Source organism: Centruroides sculpturatus, unplaced genomic scaffold (assembly GCF_000671375.1).
Source record: "Centruroides sculpturatus isolate CEXI.00-Female unplaced genomic scaffold, Cexi_2.0 scaffold813, whole genome shotgun sequence".
Taxonomy (NCBI): Eukaryota; Metazoa; Arthropoda; class Arachnida; order Scorpiones; family Buthidae; genus Centruroides; species Centruroides sculpturatus.
The window spans coordinates 224222-243131 of NW_019385070.1; the positions used below are offsets into that span (position 1 = coordinate 224222).

Consider the following 18910-nt stretch of genomic DNA (forward strand, 5'->3'; position numbering starts at 1 on the left):
AGTACAGATAAATTTTAATTTTTATTTTATTTCTACAAATAAAGTATTTTATCAATATATATATTTTTCTATTAGAAGATGACACAAATAGTTTTATTATTATGTAGATTTATATGCTATAAATGTGTAGAGTTTTCTGCCAATTAACTTATTTTTAATAAAATCAGAATTTCTACAAAATATAACATATACAATCACATCTAATTCACTGATGTGACACAAACTTTGGGATTGAATTAAATGGATAACTCAAACTTTCTAATCATACACACCATGCTTCACATTCTTTTCTCAATCAAACACACACACATTCACCACTAGAGGAGATGTTACATTTCTCCCCACATCACTAATGTCACACTCTCAATATTTCTAAATAATAATTATAACATATAGCTATCCAATCTGGTTGTGTGCTGGCCCATTGAATTTGATTAATTTCCCCTTCAGCTGTGTAAGCTAGAATAGGATCTTCAATGGCTCTTGGCATCTGCTGAATATCCCATATTAAAGCCTGGTGATCATCAGCTAAAAGTAAAGGTAAAACTAAGAAAAATATTTAGAAGCATTACAATTATTATTAAAATTATTACAACTTACCTGCAGTGCAAATATGACATGAAGAATGAGGAGCCCATGCAATACCATTTACACAGGCTTTATGATTATTTAAACGTGCGACTGGAGTACATGGAACGCGGACATCCAAGATTATAACCTAATAAAATTTTTAAATGTGTGAAATTTGAAGTTCATATAATTTCATAAAAGAAAGTAATCCTTTAAATTTTTAATAAATTTTAATAAAAAAATTCCTTTAACCAAAGGAATTTGACCCTACAGAACTGTAATATAAAGCATATGAGAAATTTATAACTCTTTCTATTTAACTATAAACATTCTCACGATCAAACCATGTATAGTTTACAATTATCGGCGAAATTTGTCATATTTTTGTCATTCTAACACCAACTTTAACCCCACACCTGCTAAAACAATTGGTCACCTGACAAATTTTTCCACCACAAAATGTATAAAAGCCATCCTCCTTCCCCTCTCGGGGGAGTCACCAATCGAACAGACAATGACAAAGACAGGCCATATCTTCCCCTCATACCTGCAGTACGCCCTTAATTGGAAGACCTTATGCCACCCCGAGCACTGCTTTTCGAAACCTTTAAGTCAGAAGTATCCCTCCGATATTATCTCAGAGGTATGATATATTATTGTGAACTCTCTCTCTCTCTTCCGCTAAGTCTAAGGAGTTTTGTAAGATTTTATTTAGTTAGTTAGTTTAATAAACTCTTGTTTTGTTTTATAAATGGTGTCGTTACTCGACTTAGCCAACGTCTTATCGTCGACCCCTCCGACTCTCCTCCACTCGCGTAACTGAACGAAACGCCATCCTTGATAAGAAAGTAGGTCACCGACCTGTGGCCGGAAGGAGAAAACTTTCCGACCTCCCCGGCAGCTCACAAATTTATGAATTTCATTTATAAATTTTGTTAAAATAATAATGATTTTAATTTTATACTAAAAGTTTTAGAAAATTAATGCACAATTTTTAAAAAATATATATAGGTATATGATTCTTGAGGGGTAGTTACCTGCCCCTCAAGAATCATATAGCCAAATCCTAATGTGTAAAAAGTGCAGTGTCTGATTTCTCAACTATTATTATATTCAGATAATATAACAATATAATAACTACAGATATATGACCATATTAATTATAATGTCAAGTCTTAAAGCAGTGGCCAATTGTTTAGGACCAAACATGATTGTGGCAAAAATCATTGATTAAATACAAAAAAGAACCTGGAATTAAATAAACAATTATGCAAAAATCAATTGTTTGTATTTGTATAAAACATTTGTAGAACGAAGTAATTTGCATAATTTGCTGTGGAAAAATTACAAGTTGTTTAGCAAAGAAATTAAAACACCTTAATTTGTTGCTGAGAAATATATTTGAAAAACTAAGGTTTTCAACCTGATTAACAGGCCATCATCAGGTCTAAAAAACGAAAATGGAACAGATACGTTCCATGTATAGAATATAAATATTTAAATCAAAATTTAGAACAAAAATTTTTAAAAATATACAAGAGAAACGGAAGAAAATATAAAAATAACACAAAATAAAATTAAAATATACAAGAGAATATATAAAAATAACACAAAATAAAATTAAAATATACAAGAGAATATATAAAAATAACACCAAATAAACTAAAAAATAAAAAATATATAATAAATATAATAAATCTTCCAATAAACTAATTCTAGCTTGAGTTTTCAGTGAACTTTTTAATCATGTATTTCCACGCCGACGACAGGCTCTCAGCATCTCTCGCATTTAAACATCCCTCACGTAGCCTACTCCTATATATTTCAATCTTCTCCGCCGTCATTGATAAAGTGGGGGAAGACACTGGTTTTAGCCTCGTCCCATTTCACCACCAAACCTTGGACTTGCGACATTTGTGACAAAACTGTAGCATTGGATCCTTTTTTTACGTTATAACAATGTTCTTTTAGTCTTACTCCTAAGCTCCTGTTGGTGACGCCGATGTAGTCTTTCTTAACATCTAGTTGGATGTTCTCATAAGGAACTTTATAGACACCTGGTTTTTTTTCTGTTTTTATTCTATCTTTATCATTCCTCAATATCTTATATAAATTTGGGGCTCTTTTTAAAACCATTCTTGCTTGTTTCCTATTAGCAACTTCTTTCATAATGCTGTTCAAATTATTGTTATATGTAAACTTCAAGCGTCTATTAGGAGCGGTATTTAAGCTTTTTTTCTCTTTGTTCCTTTCATATTTTTTGAGTAATCCTACAATGGTGCTTTTCTTGTAGCCTAGGGTCTGGGCTACTTGCAATATTCTGTCAATTTCTTTATTCCTGTTACCGTTTTTTAGTTTATTTTGTGTTATTTTTATATATTCTCCTGTATATTTTAATTTTATTTTGTGTTATTTTTATATTTTCTTCCGTTTCTCTTGTATATTTTTAAAAATTTTTGTTCTATATTTTGATTTAAATATTTATATTCTATACATGGAACGTATCTGTTCCATTTTCGTTTTTTAGACCTGATGATGGCCTGTTAATCAGATTGAAAACGTTAGTTTTTCAAATGTATTTCTCAGCAACAAATTAAGGTGTTTTAATTTCTGTGTTTACTTGCTGAGCACTTTTTATGTTATTGTTGTTTAGCAATACACCCACATACATCTGGTCATTAGTTTAGGACCACTCACAATAAATCCTACAAACAAAGTAAGTACATTCCAAAAACTTACTAAAACATATCAAAACATTAAAATGCAATTAAAGTAATATATATTTTCTGCTTAAAAATGGGCAGGGGAAAGAATTTGAGTCCTGATCTTTATCAAAACATTGTAAGTCTTCGTAGTCAGCTATGCCAAAATTGCAACAACATTGGGGTGCAGCAAAACATCATGTATTTGCACAGTGAAGCTATGGGAAGAAACTGGATGTCTTTTGGATTGGCCTAAACCTGGAAGACAGAGAAAAACCACCAAATGAACAGATCGTAGAATTCACAGAATAGCAAAAAAAAAAAAAAAAAAAATTGCACACTAACATCAACGGATCTCAAAACTAAAATGATAAAACCTGGGATGCCTGAACTTAGTACCCACACCATTAGGTGCCGATTAAATGAATTTAATCTATTTGGGTGAGTTGCCAGGAAGAAGCCACTTGTATCACTGAAAAATAGACAAGCTCGTCTGAAGTTTGGTCATGAACACTTGACTTGGACAAGTCAAAACTGGCAGAGTGTGCTGTGATCGGATGAAAGGAAGATAAATCTGTTTGGGAGTGATGGTCGCAAATACATAAGATGACAAAAAGCTGAGGAATTTCGTCTTAATTGTATTCAACCTACTGTAAAGTTTAGAGATGGAAATGCAATAGTGTGGAGATGTTTTTCTTCATATGGAATTGGACCCATTCATTCATAAATGGGATAATGGAACAATTTCGATATAAACAAATTCTGGAAGATGTAATGTTGCCATTTGCTGATGATAATTTGCCTCTGAAGTGGATTTTCCAACTAGACCAATGCACACCAATGATCCAAAGCACACCAGTAAACTTGTCAAAAAATTTCAGGACAACCATCTTAGGGTAATGGAATGGCCAGCCCAATCACCAGATTTAAACCCTATTGAAATGTTATGAGGTGATGTAAAATCTGCTTTGAAACATAAAAAATACCAGAATAAAAACGAGCTATTTGTGGCAATTCAAGAAGCTTGGAAAAACATTCCAGCTGAGTGTTTGCAATGATTGGTGGACTCCATGCCTTACCATTGCTTATCTGTGATAAAAAACTTTGGTTATCCAACAAAATATTAGTTTTTTTTTCCTAAATTTTCTTATTGGTCCTAAACATTTGTCCAGGGACAAATTGAACTTGTTGCACATCATCCATTCTTGAGTAAAAGTAATGTTTTGTTTATGATATAAAGGTTATAATTTTATCAAATGAAAACAAAGTTAATATTTTTCCTGAATTTTAGTTACATTTGTTTAGTTTTAGATTCCACACAACTCGTTTTGAAAATAATTGTTAATGATCCTGAACAATTGGTTACCACTTCATGTTCCTAATGATATATTTAACAAATTTAAAAATGCTTATTCTACAAACTAATTTCTCTAAATTTATAACAATTTCCCTGAAGATGTCTTGATTGTCTGAAAGTGCTTAGAAACTTTTTCCCCTGAAAATTTGTGTTGTTTTTATTAGTTCCAATAAAGCACTTAAGGAATGGTTTGAAAGTTTAAAAAAAACTGTAGAAAGCAATAGGAACATTTGCTTATAGAAACTCAGGATTCACATATTCTTTTCAGAAAATTAAAAATGGAGAATTTCATGCTGAAATAGGGTTTTAACATTGATAAATGTTTGTTTTGCAAGCAGATTCCTTTTAAAAAATTTTATTTCAAAAGATAAGAAAAAATTGTTCCAATATTAAATTAGGTAAGAATAAACTGATCAATCTCATATGAAGCAATGTTTGTGAAAATTGCTTTACCAATATTATATTCATGTTTATATCACTCAATTTCCATTCTAAAAATAAAGGATTATTTTTTCCACTATAAGTTTATTAGAACTTTAGTCAAAAGACTAGTTCAACAAGAGTTTCATTCCTGAAGAAAAGTGATATTTTTCAAGGCAACTATACAAATTTCTCCCCTATGTCAACATATCTGATCATTCTAAGATTTTCCAATTTATTCATCTAAATATTGATGCTATTTTGCTAAAACACAAAAAAGTATTTTTTAGATCAAGACATAATAATAATTGTAATATACTTAAATTTAACTCAAGATTCTATGGCAGAAATTCAACATTGATAGAAATCATAAAAATTATTACAGAAAAATAAATTTGTGACTTTCAATAGTTAACCTCTGGACAATTTCACAGAAAAGCACAATTACAGAATGTAGCTAACATTAAGAGAATAAAAGATTGTGGATGTTTCATTAGCATATACACTGAAGGATTTGAAAAGTAAAATGAGCAAAGTAATTATTCTCCCTATTTTAAGCAAAAACTTACTTGATGATGTTTACAACAGCATCAACATATGAAAAGTTTTATATTTTAATTTTATTTAAATTTTTTATTTTTTATTTAAACATGGCATTAATCACCATTCTTTATTTTCTTCAAGACATTTATCTTATTAACTAAGAACTTTTTATAATTGGCAGTGTTCTATTAAAAGTAAAAAAGAATAATAATTTACTTCGCAAGCATCCATTGCAAATGTTGCTAAATAATTTGGATCTTGTTTGTTCCAAGCAAGTCTTAATAAAGGATGATGTTGTGGATCTTCATAAATAATTGTGGAGTGTTCCAAATGCCTAAGGTCAAACATCCGGACTGAACCATCTGCACCTATTATAAATATTTATACTTGTAAGTATAAAATTATTTTACAAGGATAGTTACATCTTTAATATTAATTCTAATAAACCAATACATTTATAGAATAATCATTATAGCCAATAAATTTAATCAATAATATATAATGAGAATTTTATATACACAATTTGAATTTAAAAAATACATAACTAAATAATTCAAATAAAATGCACATAACACATACACAAAGTTATGATTTGAAATACTTTATATAATTCTTTAATGGATGGATTAAAGATCAAAATCAATAATTACATACTGTAAATGCCAATATTAATCTTAAAACAATGAGAATGTAAAAGAAAATGATATATCATAAATGTAATATGAAATATAAAGCAAAAATAATAAGTTAAGTTATAAAAAAAGAAATAATCATCAATATAAATTAAAACAAGATGGCAACTGAAAACAACCAGTGTAAGCAAATGTATAAACTGTGGTCAAACAAAAAGATGACAAGCATTCCTGATGACAACACACACATTTCAGTTAAAAGTAATTGCAATGAGTCTGAAGGCATTCATTCCACTGTTTTGGAAGTCATATTACATTCTGCTCAAAGAAGGCCTTTGGGCTTTAGGAGCAACCAATCTGTTACACTATTCTGGACCTCAACATCTGATCATGTGAATCAGATGTCTTTTGATAGGCCAAACAAACAATAATCATAAAATGAAAGGTCTGGGCTATACATTAGGATTATATAACTCTCCTTGGAATTTATTCAATTGAAGCAATTTTTTCATTGGATACTTGTAAATAGGTGTTATCACATAACAATATGTCATTATAGGTTAACAATCCTAGATATTTGTTTTGGTCACCTTAGGTAGCATTGCAATATCTGACAGTATGCAGCAGTGTAGATCTGTGTTCAGGAACTCAATGAGCAATTGTCCTTGTTCATCAAAAAGATAGTTAATAAGACTTTCTCTGCAATTGTTAAGTTTTAAATTTCTTTGGCATGAGAAATGCCAGATGTTTTCAAAGCATGGTGGACCTCTTAGTTTCCAACTCAAAATGATGGCACCAACTTTCATCTTCCATCAACAGCTTCTTGAGAAACATTAGATCATTGTGATAACCTATCAAATGTTGAAATGATAGACTCATTTTACCCTTCTTTTGGGTTTTTGATAACATCTTCAGCACCCACTGAATACACACTTTCCTATGTTCAAATCTTTCATGCATAATCATCCAAATGATCCCATGACTGGCACCAAGTTCAAGTTCTGTAACACAATGATCTACTTTCACAAGTCCATGTATAATACTTGTTCAATGAGTTTGAGAGTGATCACAATGTTTGCTTCATCAGATCATGTGTCATCTGGAATGCTTTTACCACTTTTCCAGAACAATATACATCATTTGTAGATTATTTTCCAAGGCACATATTCTTTACATGACAACCAATCTAAATAAATGTCAACTGGCATTGTTGCATTCAGTGATTAGGAAATGTATCACTGCACATGGTTCTTCAGTAGATGAATTTTCCAGTTAAAACTCCATTTCTTTATTTAGCAAGTTTGCTAGGATGGTAATAGGACTGACTGTGCCTATTATCAATGTCACCTGTCCAATATTGCTTATTGTCACATGCATGTCGTGCACACGTGACATCACATATGTTGCCAATATTAAACATGCATTACAAGCTTTTTGTTATCCTGCTAGAGGTGGTTGCTACAATGCTCATTGTCTTTTCATTTGACAAACTCTTATATTTCTGCCATGCAAGCACTAATCTTAAAAAAATGAAATTATGCAAGAAGTTGCCATAATTATATTTATTCAATACTTTTAATATGGTAAAATCTTTAACTGCTACACAAGTTAGATAACCAGATGAAAGTAAATAAAGTTTTTGATACATCTTAAAATAATATAATTTTATAGATAATATCCAGTAATTATAAAATTAATACTAAACAAAATCATCAAACTAATCTTATGGGGTACTGAATAAAATTTTAAATTAATTAATATGATAACAGTTAAGCCTAACATATCCTAGATAATAGAGCAATTTACATTTTTGCTCTGCTGATTTGGTTTTTCTGGAAGCAGGTGACTGAATACCCCATTGTATCACCATTCCCTGAAAGTGCAGAACTAAGATGGACCCATGAGAATGTGAAACATCTACTACCAACTAGCTGAGGAACATATGAACTCAATCCTTTAAATACAGTGGAAACCTGAGTTGTTTGTCTAGTTGAAATGCAAATTGCATGAGACTTGCTAAGAAAAAGATCAAACTTCCTTACATTGCATATAGTAAGATTGACAAGTCATCATTCTTTGTAGTGTAAATAAGACAACATTATCAACAAAACAAAGACCACCACAGAGTGGCTAGATCATAACTGTAGCATAAACTAATTTAAAAAAAAAAAAATCAACTTTCATGTTTACTTCCCAATTGAACATATTTCAGAGTTTAGTACATATACTAAGTTGGGCCACTGCAACATGGCAAGGCTTAAAATCAGCTTACATATGGTGTTTGCTTGAGCTGTATTCAATTGCTGCTTGTTATTTGCTTGTTTTTTTTTTTGTTGTTTATGTATGTTTTATGTTGGTTTTTGTTATATTCATTATGGTTGATAATAAAAATTAAAAATAATTACAACCAATTACCATACTTTCATCAGTACTTAAAATTAATTTACACTGTGATCACAATCTGACCACTCTGCATTATATCAAAGGGAACAATGAAATGTATAAAATCATCTCTCCCAACTGACTCCATTTGGATATCCTACCCTTAGATGTAAATTTTTTCAAAAGCAGAAGAAACCAAGATTATCAGAACTATAGCATGGGTCACTAAAATTGTAAATAGAGAGAAGTTTGATTCAATAATTAAATTTGTGCTTCATATACAAGTATCCCTTTTGTGTTTACATCTTTACTGTATTAGTTTAACTATATTCACTTGCTGGCAACTCTTATTTTAGACAACTGAAAAGAAAATACTTTATTCTGTACATAAAATTTTCATCAAACTGCAATTTATTTATTTATTTTATTTTTAAATATATATAAAAATCACTTACCAACACTTGCAAACATATCTCTACCCCCGCCAGCTCTGCTGAAAGCAATATCATAAACTTCTTTGTCATGTGCAATAAGCTGTGTTTTAACATGACCAGAAACAAGATTGATTCTTCCAACTACTTGTCCAGTCTAACAAGTAAATAATAATAATTCACGTAACCTGAATTATAAATATATAACTTATAATACGGTAATTAATTTTTCTTTATAATAGTAAACTTAATAATAAAAATAACCTGCATTCTATTACTTCATTTTAATTACACTTTCAATTTATTAATTTCATAACTTCAAACGACATTTACAATGGTTAGAGCATGAAAACCCTATAAAAAAACTTTTTTGATACATACTTCTTGTCCTTAGTTACTTATATATTATAGCTTTGTCCATTTTGGACTTTCTTGTAAACTAGGACTTGTCATACCAAGGGAAGAGAATCACACAGTTTCAAATTAAAATACCTTTAACATATACAATAGAAATTAAAAGATGCCTAGATTCTGAGGGAAGCGAGGACATGCAAGCCAAAGAAGAACTGAGAAGATTTAAAACAGACTTGTGGTATACAAGAACATGCCAATGAGAAATAATTCAAATGAACCTCTTAGCAAATACTGGAGGAAATATAATTCATCATACCAAAAAAAAAAGCTTTGTAACTCCAGTGATACATGTTTACAAAACAGCAAACATTTTCGACCCCATCCAGGCCTTCATCAGGCTACGTTCACTGTTTTGTAAACACACATCACTGGAGTTACTCTTTATAATATTAGTATAGATAGAAAAGTATAAAAATATAGAAACTTAATTTAGAATTAGAAAAAGCTATATTTATATTATTAGATAACATATAAAATGGCATATAAAATGCTCCACAAAAGTGTGAACCGAGGGGGTTGAACGGCAAGCTCATCCCCACTTATTGGCTTCTTTGTCAGGGGATGGCCTATGTTGTAAACAAGTGGGAGGGTTGGTGAGGTCATGACAAGGTGTCGGCCATAATCAAGGATGACACATATTTAAACATAAGAATAACATATTTAATAAAATACAAAAATTATACACAGTGAATACAAAAGCGAATAGATACAAAGATGGAAATAGCTAAAAATTCTAGGTCGCGACAAGGATTACTTTGTTCTTATCGATAGACCATCTAAGTTCTGAACCTTTATCGGTCCCAAAATTCTTTAAGTTAAATTAACCTTAATCTAGCTTATAACAGAGAAAGAGAGAAGTTTAATTTTTCTAAGTAATTATCACTTCTGCTGTGGCAATCAAGTTCCGAGCAGTCTTGCTTCAGGAGTGCAGAGCAGGGATCCAAATCATTACCAGCCTGGAGTCTTCCTTATGGTGATCACCCTGATGCATGAGTGCGATCCCTTTTTATTCACATCATGGAGGGGGAACTATCGAGAGAAGTTCTGATGCAATCCCATCTAAGTTCAATTTGCGTCTGGGCGTTATTTATGTTAATTGTCAGAAATCAAACATTTCTTTAAATTACTTCTTTCTATCCAGTATTGTTACTCATTCTACCTCATAAAATTGATAACAGCTGTCAAATCAACTGAATTAATTGCTGGAGGTGACTAAGGTCAGAGTATGTAGTGCAACCTTAGTAATAATTGTTCATTTGATGGGTCATCTGATCGGTTTTATCAATGTTAAAATTGGACAAAATAGGAAGTGTATGGGTTTGTTTGGTTCAGACTCCTCTTGTTGGTGACCTTTTTTGTTACCCTCTATCGTGTAACAAGTTTAGGTTCTTGTTAATTGGCTAGTTATTTGTAGATCATAATGAAGGTGAAAATGAATAATCCTCAGTCACGAGGGGAGAACCTTATCTGTCGTCTGTGATGTATTTGAAAGTTTAAAAGGTCACTTCTCGAAGTTATGCAGAAAATTGAAGGGTTGAAAGGTCTAATTTTGACCTCCCAGAAAGGAGAAACTGGAGGAAGAAGGGAAATAATGATTGAAAAAAATATTGAAGCTTTTAAATTCACAAAAGAGCTTAAATCTTCACAAAAGCATAGAACTGCTCAAAAAATTTGTATTTTAAGGTCAGAACATGCACTAATAAATAGAAATAGATTTTTTTACATGTAATTCAGCACCTAACTTATAAAAATGTAATTTTAGGAAACTAATTCGTGGCTGACTGCAAAAAGTGAGGAAGTCAATTTACATACTGCCACATAAGTATAGAACCACCATCTTTCTCACAAGTTTGAAGTATGAAAGTTTTTTCATCATGCCTCATGGTATTTTTTTCCTTCATGTCATTTAACAGACTTTAAGAAAGGACAAATTGTAGTTTTGAGAAGCACAGATTTAAGTCATCAGGCAATAGCAATCATCATCAAGCATTCAAAAAAAGATCATTCAGCATTATTTGTCAAATCCTGCAAATTATGGACCAAAGCATAGAAGTGGATATCCTTCAAAGCTTACCCTGAAGGACCGCAGATGAATTATTAATGCAGCTTCTAATTCTACAGCGTCCACACAAAATTTGGGATGATTTGGATATTTAAGTACATCACGAAACTGTTCAACATTGTTCGGTCTCGAATGAGAAGTGCCCCTGCTCTTAAGCCTGAGCACAAAGCTGCATGACTCAATTTTGCTAGGAAAAATATGGCTACTCAATAGAATAAAATAAGTTTTTTGTTTTGTTTAGACCAGTGTTTCTCAATGGGGGTGATTTTTCTATGTTGGGAGCTATTAGTAACAATTTATATTTTGGGGGACAATTTTCAATTTTCTGGGGGGCGATATAGTAAAACATTACATTAAGAATAATTAGATATTTTATTCATTATACTGTACAATAATTAAACAAATAGCATTCCTATAATCCTTCTTCCTTCCACTTTTAACCCTTTTCTGTCACATGACAGGAATTGTAATATTCAGGGATCCCGATTAGCTGATTGACAAAGGGACGAAAAGGGGGCCATGCCCAAGGGTAGGGTGAGATATGTGGTGAGAGAAGAAAAAACACTTTTGGGTTCGCCACCAAGGAGAAAGGTCAAGCAAGAGTGATGGAGTAGCGTGTGTAAGGCTTAGGGAAAAGAGAGAACAAGCCAAGGGAGATCAAGTAGGAGTGGAGACAAGAATTAATTGGGATAGCTGTTCTGGAGAGATCCAAGGAATGTGTTCGATAATAATTATATTGAAAAAACCCCGATGCTAACAGATTGTAAATTTGCTGTGCATGAAGTGACCAACATCGTTATCTACCTAAGTATCAGGACTCACCGATTCACTACTGGTAGACTTTTCTAGTCATTCTTTATCCTTCTTTCTCTCTCTATTAGTAATAGTATTAGGTTTAAGTTTAATTGTAATTATCTTAGTTTAAGTGGGTTACTTATTTTCTAATTTGTCATGAGAATGTTGAACGAGAGATGAGACTCTGTAATTCTATATATATAATTGGTTCAGTGACAGTCATTCCGACCTCTGTCTATTTATTCAACTAATAAAGTGATTGATCTTTATTTGCTGGTCGTCCATACTTTCACAGTATAATAATTAAAAATATTAATGATGATTAAAGACAAAGTGCAGACTATAAAAGAAGAAAATAAAAGGAATAAAATAATATAGGATTAACACATCAGTGTTGCAGCATTACAAGCAGTGATTTGAAAAAATTCACATGTACTCACAAGTACTTTTAACAGCTTACAGCTGTCATCCTCCGGTGAAAATCAAATACTATAAATTTCGAATGTGAATCATACTGATGTGTTAATCATATATTACTCTACGCTGGCATGAAGTGTAAGTTTATTTATGTTTAAAAAGGAATAAAGTAATAAAAATATAAAAAATAGTTTATTTATTTTACTTATTATTATTTTTTTTTATTTTTTAGAAAATTAAACAGTACATTAAACCATGTCTGAAAAACGAAAATGTCGCCAATATTCCATTGAATAATTAAAATTTGGTTTTATTGCTTCGCCAAGTAATGAGCAGTTACCAATGTGTCTTGAATGTCATCAAGTTTTTTCAAACGAAGGAATGAAGCCTTCAAGAATGAAAGAACATTTATCAAGAAAACATCCCAATAAGAAGTACAAAGATTTTGAATATTTTCTTAATTTAAAAAAGAAGTTAGACAATCGTACAACAGTTGTGAATTTATTTAAGGATTCGGCAATTCAACTTAACAAGGGTCTTGTGACTTCATACAAAATTTCATTGTTAATAGCAAAATGTGGCAAGCCTCATAATATTGGGGAAAAATTAATAATTCCAGCTGTTTGAGAAATTTTAAGTGATATGACTACATTAAATCCAAACAGTATAATTTCTTCCATTCCTTTAAGCAACAATACTGTTTCCAGATGAATTGATGAGATGGCTAATGATGATGAAGAACAACTTTGTGAAGATCTTCAAAACACAGAATTTACATTACAATTGGATGAAAGTATAGTTCGCAATAATGAAGCGTTATTACTGGTGTATGTGCGATACATTAAAAATGACAAAATCATTGAGGAAATGTTATTTGCAAAATCTTTAACTACTAATACTAAAGGTTTGTATCAGTAGTTATATCTTTAACTACTAATACTAAATTTGTATTAGTATTAAATTTGTATTGTATTTTAGTATTAGTAGTTAAATCTTTAACTACTAATACTAAAATTTTATGACTTCTATTCTCTCCAAGAATATAATATGTTAACACATTTACAATTTATATTGAAGCTAAATTTTAGAATTTAAATTAAAATAATTTTTACTTACTTCTAAGCCCCAGATGGTGCAGGTAGTATCGATACTTGATGTACCCAATAAATTTGGATCAACTTCATTCCAATCAAAAGAAGTAAGTGGAGCACAAAAATCTGAGTTTTTATTCTAGAAAGAAAAAAATAAATTTTTTATTCAAGTAGGCAAAGTTTGCTAAATTTCTTATAAGAGAGGTTGTGGCCGACGTTTTCATTGCAAAAATGTGAACGTCAGACATTCAGTGCTGCCTTCCTGTAAGCCTAGAAGTTTGACAATGGTGTTTGGAATGTCAGTGGAATCATGCTCAACATTCCAAATGCCATTGTCAAACTTCTAGGCTTACAGGAAGGTGGCTCCAAACATTCGACATTCACATTTTTGTGATAAAAATATCAGCCACAATCTCTCTATTAATAAAATCAAAAGAATTTTTGAAGTCTAAGAACTTTAAAACATTAATCTGGCCTGCAAATAGCCCACATTTAACTCATATTAAAAATTTATGGACAAAGCTGAAAATGCTGGTTGATAAAAGGGCACTAATTAATAAAGACAAACTTAAAGAAGCTATTACAGTTAGCTGAAGTAAAATAATTTTCAGACACCTTCAATGAATTTGGCAATTTGACAATGCCAAGATAAATAAAAGCTGTAATAAGATCAAGAGGAAGATCAACAAAATATTAACTCCTGTTATTTTGTTGAATATAAAGATCCTTTTATTATTACAGGTTGACATTCAAAAATCTGGAAACCTTCTGAGGAGTGCTGGATTTTTTATGGTTATACATGACGTATACATTTAACAGAAAATTACTACCTGTATAATCCTTTAAAGAAAGAAAATTGAACACTAAATGAAAAGCAAATGAAATTTTAATGTTCATCAATTAAATAAAACAGTTCTACAGAATTTTAGTTAGGCACCTCCAGAAAACAGTAGTGCGTCAATACAGTAAATTTCAAAATGAACTCTGAAATCCATGCCTAAATCTGAAGGAAACAGATTATCGATGACTGAATACAAGTTGACATTCAACCTGTATTGTTGCTGTTCAAATACTTTTTCCCAATATTGCTTTATGTAAAAAATTTTTTGGGGAAAATGGTTTTGTTTATTTTAATTTCAAATGAATAACATTTGAAATTAAAGTGATAAACATGTGATATGATAACCCAATAAATAAAATGTATATTTTGTTTTGAATATAACATTAGATTTAAATCTTATATGAATTTTTAAATTATTTGTCTAGAATTGTAAAATTCATATAATGTTTGAAACTAAAATATTTGAACTTTATCAGTCACCATTTAAGTTTGAAATTTTATTAAAGTTATCAAAAAATGTTTGCACAATTACAACTTACATTATTCAATAAACACTCTAATCTTGTATCAGTTTCTCCAGCTCTCCAAATTCTTAGATAATCACCACTTGTCGCAAGAAGGTCCGGATACATGCCTTTAGTATCTGGAATCCACACAATTTTGGTAGTTGGATATGGATGATCAAAAGTGCTTTTTGCAGTAAATTCTGATGTTTCTTCATCTAAGGAAACTATTTGAACCTACAAAACAAAAGCAAGCACAAATATAAAACCATTCATTCATTACATTTTTCAATCAATCTTCCAGAATTTGATAGTAAAAGTAGTTACAACTTGATACCTATTTAAATTAGCTGAAAACATTTGTTTAATTAAGTAAAAAAAATTAAATAATAGAAATTACAGGTTTAATTTGTCAAGTTAATATCATTTAATTGTTGTTTCTTTTTATTTCACTGTAAATGATATACTAAAACTGATCTACAATAAAATAAAAATAAAAATGTTTCAAAAAAAATGCTAGAATCGTTATTTCAGACTCATTAATATAATTAATAAACTTCTTTTAAGACATTTATTCAACTTTTTATAGAAAATATCATAATTTATCTGATATACTAATATGGCCATATGTCCCAATTTAGGTGGGACACTCTTGCATTTGAGTTTCAACCCCAAATGCTTGGTGTGTTGCATAAATGTATGGGAATGATGTATCAAATGTCATCTAGAAAGGTACAAGGCTTTTGATGTCCTCAACTTCCTAACTGGATGACACTAATATATTGTGCAGAATGCATTAATAGCCAATTGAACAATATGTTGCAAGGTGAAATTGCTCTTGCAAATGTACAGGGTGTCCCTAAAGTCTGGACACACAGGAAATCTCACTAACTATAATTTTTCTCTCCACAAATTAAATATGGCTTTAAAAGTGAAAAATAATATTGGAATTCACAGCTGAATATTGGATAAGTAAAGTTGAGAAAATTATCATCTAGGCGTTAACAACCTACAGCTATCACTATGGTTGTTTGTAGCCATAGATGTAGGTTGTTAACGCCTAGATGATAATTTTCTCAACTTTAAATATGGCTTTGTTGAATAAAGAAAGAATTGGACTAGTATTTCATATTATTCACATCCATGTGACCATATGACATGGGCATAGACATGGTCATGTAGAGTGGTCTCCTTGTTCACTTGACTTTAGCCCCTTTGACTTCTTTTTCTAAAAATGATGGAAATCATTTTCAGAAAAAAAGTCAAGGACGCTAATGTCATTTAATTCATTATTTGATACTCCAATTAAATAAATTATTGTTAATGAATTTTATTTCTTGAAAATATGTATCTTTGTATGTGTCAAGACTTTAGGGACACACTACATTTTAGATAAGTCAATCAATAGTCCAATATACTACCTCAATATAGCTTCAGTATCAGAAGTTAGTTTCATCCATGGGAATAAATGTATTAATGCAAGATATGCATACATTTTACCATAAGCATGAAAGTTCATTGTAAAAGATAAGCTTCATTATAGAAACTCCTAGTTACCACATTTGCTAAGATATATTTTTGAATTTAAAACTTAGTTCTTATTCTACTTTTATATTTTACTTTACATCACCTTTATGTTATTTTTAGAATTTTTATGTTCTTTATATTCAAATATTTACAATTTTATGTTCTAATGTTCTGTATATGACGCATTCTATTCAGTCACCTAAGGACAGCCCACACATTAGGCTGAAAACATCAGTATACCATATTTTCTCGCATATAAGACAAGGTTTTTATTCATTTTTCTCTGCTTCAAAAACCTAGGTCATCCTATACTCGCGAGTGAAGGATTATTTGTCTTTTTGCAATAATTTTTGTGAACCGTGTATTTGCAGTTTTTATCAGATGTTCACACTTTAGTGTTTAAAAACAAAACTATTTTAACTGGATCGTTTGAATCGTTCTTGTATATTGTCAAGAGTAAAGATGAATAGAAATAGGAAAAGCAAAACTTTTGAATTAAATTCCAATCGAAATTCCAAAATCACACGGGAATGCAATATAAGTTTTAATCCATTCCCATGAAAACAGACAATTATTCGGAAATCAGAATTTGGAGAAACTCATAAGTGTGGATTCAACCATTAAGAATTGCCAAAAAAAGGTTCCCGATTGTCCAGCTTTATACGAACAAATTATGTTGTCAATTTTACAAAATTTTTCTTTAAAGTTTAAAATGCCAGTAATTTTTGCAGAACAATGTGTGCATTTAATAATATTTTACTTGTGATTAAACAAAATTAGAATTGAATTAATAAATCTAATTTTATTTTGATCTTTAAAGTCACGCCTCATCTGTATGTGAGATTGTCTTATATAAATACAGTATAAGCAAATAAGTGTTTCTTAGCACCAAAGGTGTTTAGTGACGAATTATTCTTTCTGCCAAGTAAGTGTTATGTTGCATTAATTTTCAATACATTAATTTCAAAGGATGAAAATCCAAAGATCCATTATAGTTTTATGCTCATCTATAACAATGCATTTGACCAAGCTGTAATAAAGCCAAATACCCACCAACAGTTTACTCTGAAATGCAACATTTTTTACTGTATATATTTCTGAAAGTTATATCAAACAAGTAATCATGATTCACAATAAAATATATATAAATAAGCTTAAATAAATACATATATTGTCATTGATTTAATGCAATAGTAAAACATTTATAAGATATTTACTTTATTGTTATATTCTTCAATAAAACTTCCCAATGCCAAACGAAATCTTCTATCTGGTCTAACGCTCCAATTCATTGAATATACAGTCCAAGGAGCTTCATACTTATAAATTTCTTTACGTTTTGGTGGAGCCGAATGAACAGCCATTGTTAAATAAAAAACTTAAACGTAGTTTTATTAATATAAGAAAAATAACTTAAGTATTTACAACTTTCAAAACGATTTTACTTCGCGCAACAGGACTAATATGTCAGTAATGATTTTACTTATTGCGCCACCTTGCGTATTCCACACAAATCAGAAATTTACCGCAGCCTTCTGATATTGTGTAATTGTTTTCTTTTCCTTTGCAAAATCTGATTAATTTAAAATTTTTATTTATAAATTTATTTAAATTTAATCATTTTGGTGAAAGTTTCGACAATAGTAAGCAATAGTAACGTAGATAATTCAGGCAGAATATTTTTCACGCTTTCATTACGAGTTTTCTACAAAATGTCAAATATAATTATAAACTTTGACGTTCAATAATTTTGAAAAATGAATTTTTAAATTATTTCCTATTAAATCCGGTTTCGTGGACGAATTTATTTGCAATTCGCGCGAGGATCCTCGCTTGGTTAATACTCGGCTATTAGCAGAGTCGGTAGTTAATCTACCGACTCTGCTATTAGTGTCTTGAAATTCGTTACAAACCCCACATTTATATATTTTTACTTGGTTCCGTAAAACATGGACCCAATGGTGTTTTATGACTCGATTAATGCATTTGTAACTGAAGTTAACTATATATCATAAATTTGATAAAATATCAATAAGATTAACTATAATAACAATAACTGAATATTAATAAGAAAAAAAATAAAAGTAGATACCCAAATAAGAAGATATCCAAGGAAAATTCTAATAAAAAGTAATATAATACAAACATCCCAATCTTTACGCGCTCACCAGTAATCCATGAATAAAACCACCGACACTGCTAGTTGGTTGTAGATTCGCGCCT

The 18910-nt window shown here is 30.4% G+C and overlaps 1 protein-coding gene across 1 annotated transcript; it reads right to left on the reverse strand.

The window, feature by feature from the left end:
* LOC111634201 (DDB1- and CUL4-associated factor 7) lies at nucleotides 1-18108 on the reverse strand. The gene is made up of 7 exons (XM_023378920.1): nucleotides 17905-18108; nucleotides 15197-15397; nucleotides 13842-13955; nucleotides 9062-9194; nucleotides 5809-5960; nucleotides 601-718; nucleotides 1-528 (listed from the first exon to the last, which is right to left on the reverse strand). Exons 1-7 carry the CDS (start codon nucleotides 18049-18051, stop codon nucleotides 356-358), a joined length of 1038 nt encoding a protein of 345 aa, XP_023234688.1. The 5' UTR covers nucleotides 18052-18108; the 3' UTR covers nucleotides 1-355.
* Between the last annotated feature and the right edge of the window lie 802 nt (nucleotides 18109-18910).